Source organism: Grus americana, chromosome 11, assembly GCF_028858705.1.
Source record: "Grus americana isolate bGruAme1 chromosome 11, bGruAme1.mat, whole genome shotgun sequence".
Classification (NCBI taxonomy): Eukaryota; Metazoa; Chordata; class Aves; order Gruiformes; family Gruidae; genus Grus; species Grus americana.
In genome coordinates, this window is record NC_072862.1 from 4,823,984 (window position 1) to 4,836,075 (window position 12,092).

At 37.4% G+C, this 12,092-nt stretch overlaps 1 protein-coding gene across 5 annotated transcripts in view; it reads left to right on the top strand.

Moving 5' to 3' along the window:
• The window catches only part of SHQ1 (SHQ1, H/ACA ribonucleoprotein assembly factor), a 60,687-nt gene that overhangs the window by 28,387 nt on the left and 20,208 nt on the right, over nucleotides 1-12,092 (top strand). For all 5 annotated transcript variants that reach the window (XM_054838775.1, XM_054838772.1, XM_054838774.1 and 2 more), the window contains one exon: nucleotides 3,602-3,722. In XM_054838775.1, the coding sequence (XP_054694750.1) occupies nucleotides 3,602-3,722 (121 nt within the window). The remainder of the gene's footprint in view (nucleotides 1-3,601; nucleotides 3,723-12,092) is intronic.

The window sequence follows — 12,092 nt, forward strand, 5'->3', positions numbered from 1 at the left end:
TTATGGACACTGTGTTACCATTGCATAATACTGATTTGGAAGTTATTGTCTACGAGCTAATAATAAAGAGAAAACTCATTAGTGCAACAGAAAATATGCTTTGCTTCTTTCCATACAGAAGCTAACAACACTACTAGATATAGGATGATATAATTATCCATTAAGAACAGAACCCCTAGCTGGGTAAGGTACTACTGGGATGTTTTCATTTAAAAGTTTGTAAGAGTTCTTTTCTTGTTCTTAAAAATGCTGCTGTTCTCACTTTTTAATGAGACAGTAAAGTTCAGTTTTATCTTTTTAGGTGAATGCTCCTCCTTCTTGAAAATGTGAAAAAACATAGAAGTTTGCAGGAAAAATAACTTAATGTAAAATAGAATGATGGGACTACTAATTTTCTTTGCTTCCAACTTCAGGATTAAAGCTGGTAGAATGTCATGATGGTGTAAAATCAGTAAGTTATTATATCAAATGGCAGATACAGAGCTGAGGTCAAATTGTATCCTTTTTTGAACTAATAAGTGGAAAGAGGACTGGATTCCTGAAGTGTAGAATTAAAGTTGTGGGCTGTTGTCTACCAGCTGTCATAGCAATGAACTCCAGAAGAACCCAGTGATCTGCAGACATATGCACTGACTTTCATGATATTTGCCTTGTCTGCTCAGACACTCTGCAGCTTTTCCTCCTAAATTACAACTCCTCCCCAACAGCAGTGTAATGATTTTTAAGGGCAGGAAAAGAAAACCACTTTTGTCTCAGAAAAACGATGGGTTAGTACTTAGATTTGATACCCCATCTTGCAGTATATCCCAACTTCTCAAGCTGGTTGTTATCCTCCTTTACCTCTAACGCAGATCTTCATGCCTTCACCCACAAAAATACAGGGTATTAGAGTCTCTCTTAAGTTGTATAATGTTCTACATCTTAAATTTTAATAGCTTAGAAGATCAAATATTTTTGATTCTATTACAGAAGTTGGAATCTCTTTTACTTGTACTTTTAGATATAACTAGTTAGTTTTTTCAAATAATCAGGAAATTGTATATAAAAAGCAGTGTATTTATTGATCAGTATAATGCAGAGCTGTAACTTTACACAGAAGATATGCAAAAACTGACTTAAAAATAAATCATTCATATTTTCCTGAAATTATTATAAAAGTTTCTTGTGCCTGCTCTTAAACATTTATTGCTGTTTTTCTAAATAGATGGTTTTTCTTCTTCACCCTTTAACTTAAAAGCACTTGCCTCTTTAAGCTATGTGAAGAAAATGAAATCGATTATCCTTGGCATATCGTTGTCTTCTATTCAATGGCTTTCTTAACTCCAATATACAGTGAATTCTAAAAAATGACAACCCTGGGGCTACAAAAGAAGTAAAACTTTTAAAACTAGCACATTTTAGGTTTGCTTTGATAGACAACCTTTCAGTGAGTTGGACTGCCATAACTGCCAAAAAAGCCCCTAGCCTGTTTGGTTTTTGGCTTCATCTGTTCTTTGATGCAGTTCACTGTATGGTTTCACCAGTACTTGCACTGGCACATCGCAAAGAGCTGTGGAAAAGAGGGAGGCAAAGCAGTACAACTAAGAGTATTTAAGGCAGTGTAAGTAATAATACTACTGAATACCTAACCACAGCCTGAAAGTTAAGAACAGCTGTCTACTGAAAACTGAAGTAGATATCCAAAGACAGAACCTACGGTGTGGAATTTCATGGAAATAGGCCAAGAAACATTTGTATGTCATGGAATAGCCTATGTTAAGGCTTAAATAGTATTTGCTCCGCACCTCTTATTTTTTTTTTTCTTCCTATGATAAGGAGTTAAATGGAGTTTTGTAGGAGGATTTCTTGTTTATAAGCTGCACGTATTAGGATGCATATTCTGGAAGCAGGAATTTGGTAGTTTGCCGTGCTCTGTGTGTTTGCCTGTATGTGGGGTTCCCTATATTATTAAGTCTGGCTAGATTTGCAACCTCTCCGATTAGAGGCCCATTAAGCTACTGTAATCTAAAATTTGAATTTATGAAGAAAGACTACTTTTATTGAGAATTAGTGTTACCGTCACTAATTTACATTGTTACTTGGCAGATAAGTAAGACTTGTGGATGTTGTAAATGGTTCTGGCTGGCAGCTTGACAGCTAGAACCAAAAAAATTAGCAAGATTTTAATTCCACGTATCACTTCTCTTTAAAACAGCATACTTCCTTTTAGTCAAAATAGTTAAGTTTGACAAGCTTGGCTTGACAAGCACTGATGGTGATACAATCTAAAAGTTCATCAGTTATATTTGGGATTTTCTGTTTTCTTTTGCATTCTTTCCTGACATTTCTTCAGTTGCTTTCTTCCAAACCAGTGGGTTTTTTTCCGTTCTGTTTGCCATGGCTTTTTACTCTTCAGGTTCTTTCTCCTTATTGGCATCTCACACATCCTTTAACTTTCATTCTCTGTCTATGTGTCTTTTCAGCACAGAATCACTTAAAAACAAACAAATTTTGTGCTTGAACAGCAGGGGGAGTTCTGATCTTTTTTTTTTTTTTTTTCTAATCTGTAAAATGTAATTTCATCCATGTTCAGGTTTCATAGCCTAGGAGGAGCCAGCCTCTTGGGAGAGAGTTATTAGATTCCATTTGCAGTAGTGGCTGTTTTCATTTGAATGTTTCCCCCCCCCCCCCCCCGCCCCCCATTAAACAGTGAAAATTATTTTTTTTTTTAGTGTTCCCGCACTTAACCCTTCAGCAACCTTCATCAGAAAACTAAGGGAGGAGTTCCAGCTAATTGGAGGTTATGTTAATCAATTTTCTTCATAAATGATGGTGGCATATGAAGACAATTAAACTGACTACAGAAAGATTTCTGGTTGTGGAATGAGAAAACATTCAAGTTTTTAATGTTGTATTGCATTTATCAACTCTATGTCAAATGGCACCTTCTTGAGCCTGAAGTGGGGTTTTCGTTCTGGGGGCTTGCTTTGCCAAATTATTTTGTAATGAACAGAAGTAGGAAAAGTTCTGCTTAATTCAAGGTAGTGGTTAGACGTTAGGTGATGGTGTCACTTACATTGGCTTTACAACTGCTGGGGCTCCTGTGTGCTCGTCCCTGCTGTGTGCTGCGTGTTCCCAACCTTTTTATTTTCCAGCACAGGTATTTGTGTACACATATGGGGAAACAGGTTTTCTCTTTCTTCAGATAAATGATGAGGTATAACTTTTTGTTATTTGCGAGTTACTTTTCAGCTTGCCCTTTTTTTTTTTTTTTAAATATGGTTCACTGTATGGCTGTGCTACAGTTAGGGCTGGCACAGCTGGGAGAAGTGGAAAAGCTGGGGGAGGGGGCTACTTCAGCTGTAGAGAATTACACGCATGACTATGCCTTGAGGCTTTAGTCTTGCAGAGAGACTCCTACTGAATTCAGAGGCTCCACATCCACATAGATGTGGGTACTGAAGGGCGTAGTCATATTACTGCTGTTCTGAGACTTTGAATCAGCTTAAAGTTGCAAGATGGTTGTAGATATGGTTATTAAAGCCTCAAAGGTGAGAAGATGGTAAAGATTATCTATTATGATTTCTAGTGAATTACAAAAAAAATAAAAATCTATTTCCAGGAAGAGCTGCAGTTTTGAAGTGTCTGCTGGACATTCACAAGATTTTTATGGAGAATGACCCTGGCTACATCCTTAATGATCTCTTCATTACAGACTATTGCATCTGGATTCAAAAAACCAAGTAAGTTCTTAAGTAGTTATTGATGTGGGAAATGTTTTTAACATACTTCATCTATGAACAAGTATCAGTAAAATAAAAAAAATGCTGTCTCCTGTAAATGGAAATGTGATGAGTCTTTTTCATTTAGTAACCTTGGCTATCCAACACACATAGTAAGAATAGACATTCAGTGCATTTTTTTTAATGTAGTGGCATCTTTGGGGACAGGAGGAGGAATTGTATTTTAAATAAAAATGTGAATTTTCATTAATATATTAATGGTTTGGGGGGGAAAACAGCTTCTGGGCAATTTTCATTCTATTGTGATCTTAAGAAAAGTTTTTATATAGCAGTTATGTAACATTAGGAAAAATGTTGGAAACAACTCCCTAGTTCAGGGTTGAATTTATAACTTCCAATAGAACTGACAACTTTCAATTCTAGTCAGGCGCACATGCAAACCATTTACATCTATATGAAACAGTTGATTTATAGACTGTAGCAGTTATACTAATTGATTATTAACACCAGAATAACTGTCACAAATCTCTGTGTGCTGTGTACTCTTGCCCCTGTAGCTGCTTGCCAGCTCTCTCTTCCTGGCAGTATGCTTTGGCTTCACTTCATTTGAGAGGAAACAGTGACTCTGCCGCTTCCAGGCGAAGTCCCTGCACTTCAGCACTTTGGTCTCTCACTTGTGTTCTTTCGATGGAGTCAGTGTGGCTTTACTTATCTCCAGAGTCCTGGGAACTTTGCAACCAGACTGGTTAGAAGTATCAGCATGCTTTAATGGTTTAAAAACCAAAGTATTCATAGGAAAACAGTGATTAATGGATTAAATGAACAAAGAAAGTTGCGTGTTCAAATCTTACTAAGCTTTATATTGTTCTTGTCAGATTTATTTTTATTTTTCATACAGCTTTTGTTTTTTCTTCCTTCCTTTTTATGTCTTCACAGCCTTCTCTGAAGGGCCCACAAAAGTATGTGTATGAGTTGCAAGTAATATTTCTCTGAAAAGGAAGGCATTACTAATATAAACACAAAAAATGCCATTGTCATATTTGTTAATATAGCAACATATAGACTCATAAAACAGTGGTTAAAAATAGTCTTTGCATACCAGTTCACAATTTAATGAGAGACTGTGGGAGAAAAAAATAACCTCTCAAGTGCACAAGACACAAAAGCAGTGAGAGGATATAGAGGGAACTTGGTAATAATCATGATCAGAAAGAGCAATATGAAAGAGAATTGAGCCAGCTTGCACAGGCTGTATATTTTGAGTGTGACTTTACCAGTACTTCTTAGAGAATTAAAGGCCTTCAATTCATAGCTGCTTATTGCATGTTGTAGACATTTTTGATTCTTACTCTTCTCTGTATGCTTTCAGTGACTATGTTCCTATATGTAACAAAGCACAAAATGTTGTGAAAGCCGGAGAGGGACTGCTTACAAGGGCGTGTAGTGACAGGACAAGGGGGAATGGCCTTAAGCTGAAGGAGGGGAGATTTAGATTAGATATTAGGAAGAAATTCTTCACTATGAGGGTGATGAGACACTGGGACAGGTTGCCCAGAGAAATTGTGGATGCCCCATCCCTGGAAGTGTTTAAGGCCAGACTGGATGGGGCTTTGGGCAACTTGGTCTGGTGGAGGGTGTCCCTGCCCATGGCAGGGGGTTGGAACTAGATGGGCTTTATTAAGGTCCCTTCCAACCCAAACCAGTCTGGGATTCTAAAGCAACCACAGGTGTTTCCAAACATTTTGATTGCTCAATCCTGATGAGTTACAGGAACAGCCAGTTCATTATATGCTGTAATTTTTTGAGGAGGCCTTAAATACAAGTATGGGGAAATTCACATTCAGGTTGAAGTTGAGTTGAAAAAGTGCACTAAATGAAGAAGGAAAAAGTTATTTCATGCATCTTTCATGAAGAAATGAGTCATAATACAGTAATATCACTGCTGCCCATATCAATGAATATAATGTCTAGCAAGTCAGTCATAAACCCCAAGGCTTTCTTTAAATACAGCAGAGGAAAATGTATGGTAGATATGAGTGATGTATTAACATATTTACTCCCAGACGCATACATTATGTTCCAGTTAAGCAGAACTGACAGCTTCTGGAAAGAGGGCAATTAAGCTATCTTATTGTCATAATGACATGGCACAATAGTTGTCTGTCATTAGGAGAACAAGAGAAAGAGGAACTGCAAAAAACATTCCTATTTTTAGGGTCTGAATCAGGAAAGCATTTAAGCATATGCTTAAGTCACTCCTGTTCAGTTTAGCAATGAAGCATGTGCTTGAAGTTGAGCATGTGCGAAGTAAACAGGAACACTTTGTTTTTTCCCTTATGTTGAATGCAAAAACAAATTTCACTTGTCATTCAGAAAATACCTTAACAGATATAGAAATGAGTGGTGACTTGTCTGTTAAGAACAAGGGTTCCCAGCTCCCCAAGGTAAGGTATCTGGAGAGGGAGGTGGTACATCTTCTATTCTGTAACATCCTGCTTTGTGGTGCAAGAGTTTTGGGAGGGGGAAGATATTTATAGGTATTTTTGTGATGGTGTTTCAATGAATTTATTTGCGTGTCCAATCAGTCTGGATACTTTCTCTGTTTTGTTTCTTAGCTACTCTTTGCTCCATGCAAGCTTCATTAACTTTCTTTGTCTCCATTTTCTCCTCTCTTTTCATAGCTGTAGTCCCAGGGTGCTCTCAAAAACCTGTGGAGGTTTTTTCTTTTCTTCCCCTCTTTCCTGGTATATAACCAAGTCCTAGTGGAGGTAGGGGCCTCTTTATTTAAACAGTTCAGACAGACTGTAAGTTCTTTCTAGTGAAGAATCTGTGTACTTCAAAAACAGCTGGAAACAAGCTTTTTAGCTCACCTGTAATGGCGGAGAAAAGTCTGGGAGCTGTAGGTTTAGGAAAAAAGTTTGGCACAGGCAAAAATGTAATGGATGTATCAAGTGGTAGTGAGCATGCAGTCCTCTTCCCAGATTAAGCCTGCAAGACAGCAACACCACAGTAGGTACTGGCATTTAAATATTTATCATGGAAACAAAAACCTTATAGCCAACAGTGTGTCAATAGTTGATTACAAATTTGGTTTGAGGTCATAGTTTGATTGTGGCTAAATTAGATGAATAAGTGAATGTGTCACTGGGCTGCAAAATATGATTTATTTTAAACACAATGTATCTGGAATTGGAAATGATTAAGCTGTTGAATAAAACACGTGCAGGTGGCTAATACTCAATATTGTGAACACAGTCTAGTTCTTTAATTCTAAAGATTTTTTCAGATAAATTATTTCATTTGGATACCTGTTATTAAGAGAGAACTAGATTCCTAGAAGTCTTAGACAATGCAAAATATTAGCAAGTGTAGCTGAAATTTCATCTTCCTGTTTGCAATCTTAAAGCTAATTTTACCTGCTTTCTAAGGTTCTACTATTTCTCTTTGAGCTGCTTGTAAAGTTACTATTAATAATTTGATCTGTTGTGTAAAGTGGCATGTCAAATCCTTTGTTCATTAGGTTTTGAAGAAAGGGAGCATGTTGCTCAGCAAAACTTACCAGAAAAGAGGGAAAAGTAAATGTTAACCTGGATAACAAAAGTGAGACAAAGACCTATGGAAGCAGCTTGTAGTAAATCTCAGCAGGTGGTGTCAACATTTATGTTGAAAAGCCAGATGCAGCCAGATGGAAAATTGCATCTTTAACCCCTGAGGTCATAATGACATGTCATCACTTCATTTGATCCCCCTGCTAAGTGAGCTTATCATCCACCCTGCTGTCACTTCTGTTATTACTTTCATTTCCATAATAAAATTAAATTTAATTTGTCTGGTTTGCATGCTTTTTTTTTCTTTAGGTCAGAGCTTTTACAAACCACTATAATACATATGGCAGCCTCTCCAAGTTGAAGTTAAAACTGAATTTGTATTATAAGTCTGAGCTCTTCTCCATCTATTGACTCCTTACTCTGAGCAGAAGAAGATGAGAGAGAGGAGAAAGAGCTTTGGGGAAACCACTGGTTATCTGATAGCTGCAATACAGGCTGCTGAGACCAGGGGAATCTAGGTGTGGGTTTGTTGCAGAAGAGCTTTTTCCCTTCTGCTGGAAGGGAGTTATGTGTCTGTGACCCCACAGGAGTTGTGTCCTTTATAGAAGTCGGAGTAGTTTACCCACTGACTCTTGCTGTGCTGAGGTTCCTTTGTGTAGGCTGATGTCTTTCTCCAGTGTTTTGTATTCCCCTTTGTGCCGGTCTCTATTCACATTGCTTTTTGTTGTCCGCTGTTGTACATACGTGCCTTCTGGTAGCTCGGCTGCGTAATGACTGCTGGCCATAACATGAGTGGCTAGGTGGAAGGCCGAGTGTCTTCCTATGAGTCCTTGTCCAGGCAGGCAGTTAAGTGCATGCTGTTCTGCACGCCTGTGTAAGAGAACAATTGAGCCCATGCTGATTTAAAATATTTTTACCTAACATTTAAATACATGTTTAGTTTTAAACGTGTACCACTTTAGTAAATGGATGTTTTCTGTGTTCCTGAATTGGAGGTGAAGCTCTTAGTGTTCCTGGCAGTTTTCCAGGGGTTAGTACAGTTGTATACTTCTCAAAGTTTTATGGGTATGAGGAATGCGGGAGAATAAGGTGTTTGATGCCATAAAGAATAAAATTATTATTTGTGTTGTGTATTGTAGTAGCTTCAGTAGAGGAGAACTGTATGTTAGGAGAGATGAGCTGCATCCCCTCTGGAACTGTAGCTGCAACTTGACGTGTTATACCAATATATAGGCTGCTTTAATGTATGCGTGCTCTGTAGTTGCACCTTCATATTGCGGAGCACATATACCTAAAACAAATGCAACCTTGCTAATTTTGGTGACTGTACGTGTAATGTGCCAGTTCAAGCATGGACTATTTGCTTTAGATTAAAAACCAGGATTCCTGGTGGCATTTATGCAGTCTCCATAGACGCTGCTATCTCTATTGGACCTAACTAAATTAAAGCTAACTCAGATACTCTACCCATGTTATATTTGCTTTTCTTGATTTGCAGTGAGACATACCCTAAAAGATAGGCTAGCTTCATAGGTCTGTTTTCCTTTTCATCTCTTTGTTATAATCGAAACCTAGTCCTTGTTACAACATAATTACCTAGTCTGAAGCCAGCGGGGAGTTGCTGCTTTATGTGTAGGGTGTGAAGTTCTCTAAATAAATGTAGGATTAATTACGTTCACAGCATGTCATTGAGGTGATGAGATTGGCTGTGATTGTTCAGCCCCCCTTTTATTTTTCCTAGGTTTTCCGAATTACTGTTTTAATCAATATAGTGTAATGGGGGCCTGAAGTGTTAAGGCCTGATGTTGCAAAAGCATTAAAGAGCCCAAGTCTTACAGGAAAAAAAAATCCTTGAGGTTTAGGATTTTTACTGCCTGTGTTGTATCTTAAGGTGCACAAGAAGTAAGGAGCTCAACCTTCAGCATCATAGTTTCAGTCCATTGCGTTCGGTAAAGTTTAGTAGAGGGAAGATTATGTTCATTCTGACCTCTTTCTTGGCTTTAACTGACTTAAATATTCATTTTACAAGTCATCATCTCTATATATATGTAGAAAAGAGTGAGTTTGAATGTATAAGGCAGCATACTAACATTTTTTCATACATTTGCTAATAAGAGTAGTGCTGATAGTTTGACTGTCACGCCCATTTAAAGACACTGTACCACACTGAATCTTCAACAGCCTCTCCTCAGTTCATAGAAGTATTTGCATAGCTGTATAGGTCTGCTATTAATTTCCAAGAAGTTCTCTCCTATGTAGAGCATCTTACTTATTTTCCCTGTATCTTGTTACACACACACACCCCCCCCATATCCTATGCTGTGCTTGCATGTAGGACTAAAAGCATTTGAGTACAGATCATGTATGATAGCCTTCCTGAAAGAATTAGCTTAAGCTCTTGCTAGATTTGGGAAAATGTTTTGTAACATATAACATCTTTAAGCTTGTAGAGTCAAATATTATGATCTTTAGATGAATGTAAATAGAATTTTAACCTACATACCAACTGTATGTTAAAATTATTTGTGAAACTGATCATACATCTGCAAACTTGGAAAACTTTACTGTTATTATTTGCGAAGATCTAGAAAACTTTGAAAAGTGTTTCAAAGTATGTAGAAACTGTTTCGATTGTGCCATTTTTGCAGCTGTTTCTTGGCATTTTTGTTTACTGGTTTAAAGTTTTGTAAAGCTCAAAATACTTGAATAGAGGAAAAACAGGCTTGTAAAAATCTTTCGGTCTTTGCTTTTTTGCTGCTTGTAGAGTTGATATTGATGAAGTTCTATTCACTCTTTGTGGCACTCCCATGTTCCTAGGAATGACTCAACTGTAACATCTGAAACTCAGGATTGTGCTGCTAAATGAGGGGTGAATAGAGTAACTCTTGTTGACTGTGCACCTCTACTATGAAAACATTAAGTTCAGACAGGAGGATTCAGGAGCAAAATTATCCTAAAAGGTGTATTTCTAACATGTATGTATATTGAATTTTTGATCTGTAATGGGGAGGGATATATTAACAGATAAGAAAAATTAATCAGTGCTTTAAAGCATCCCCAAATGTTAGAGGAATATGCTAATTTTCAGCTGTTAACCTCTTGGATTCAGCAGCCATGATTCAGAACAACAAAGACAAAAGCAGTAATATATTCTGGATGAAAATCCTGCTGCTTGGCTCTGTGGGATTAAACTGATTTGTATGAAGTGCTTCAAACAGACTACAGTTAAGACCTTAGGAAGAATACACCTCGTAATATAGTGGTTTAGGTGCATTACAGTTTCATAGTCAACTGTACTCTGCTTTGTAGCTTAGGTTTCACTGTGCCTTCATCGCTGCCCATGTTAACCTTAGCTTAGTGAAGGCAGCGCTAATTTCAGGTTTGATAAAAACTCCAGTATTCAAAGTGAGCGAGCAGAGAAGCCAAATTTCTTTGACGTTGCTGCTTTGAAAGCAGCCTTGCCAGTAACATATGCTTTTAGTGTATGTTCTGATGTAGCAGTTATGTTATTTATCAGATAGTGTAACAACCCCAGTGTCACCATTGCAAAATCCCTTCTTTTGACCTACGTTGTAGAGGATTATATTTTTCACTAATGGTATTGTCATTGTGGATACACTGAAGCCACTTAATTTCCTGCCCTCCAGCCCCCTGCAAAACAAACTTTGGAGATTGTTAATTTGAAAGATATTCTTTCCTTTGCTGTTTCAGCTTAATAAGAGCCATACAGGTACAAGGGATAAACCAAAAAATCTTGGTGCTGCTTGTGATGACACTTTTTCCATGAACACAGTAAGAAAGCTGTGTTTTATCTGGTTATATAGGCTTCACCCCTGTTGTCCTGTGGTGACTTGTTATATTACTGGCCTGTACTGGTGTGTTAACTTCCAGATATCCCAGCTGGGTTTCAAGCTTTTACCAATAATGGGAGTGGCCACTTCAAATGTTCTCTCTGAGGTTCATTTTATTTATATTTCAGTTTACATACCATCAACTGTAGGAGTTACTAATATGCCAATGTTCTAGGAGATACTGGAAAATGGAAAAAACAAAAGACAAATGGGGGAAAAGACAGGTTTTTTTGCTTTATAAAGTTAAGATCATCCTTTGTTGTCAGAGTACTGTCCAGTATCTTTAACAATCTGTAAGTAAATACAGTGTATATCTTTTTAGATAAAAATTTCTAGTGACATTAGATGTTATTTATTTAAAGGTAGAAAACGAATTGCACAGACTGACCCAGATTGGCAACATGTGCTTATTTGAACAATATGCATTTTTATACAATCATGTATAGGATGGCACATTCACAATAAAAGATTGTAGATCATAGTTATGGATTGGAGAATATAGGACAGTTGAAGGCAGCAGGTCCAGGCTGGGTCATGCTTGAGCACAGTTTGAACCTGAGCACCTATTCACCTCTGAGGAGGTAAGAGGGTGAGTGCAGTGTTCAGCTGAAGAAGCAGAGTAGCATCACTTAGGAGAAGGAAGTGGCATGACCTTAGAATGCATCATTTGTGAGACTGTGTTAAAACACAGACTAATTCTAGTGTCTATTCAAAAAGATGTTGAAAAATGGAGAGAATTAGGGGAAAAAAATGTTCCATGATTGTATGTGTGTGAATGACCTATGTTATGGTGAGAGACCAAATAAACTCAGCAGTTCATTGGTAAGAAAGTTAAAGATTGATTTAGACTTGTGTCCAAGTATGATGGGACAGAAATTTTGGGTTTTAGCCACTGTGTAGTATAACAAAAAAGAATTACAAATAAAATCCATCTAGTTGAACAGGAAACAGGAAAAATTCAGGCAGCAATA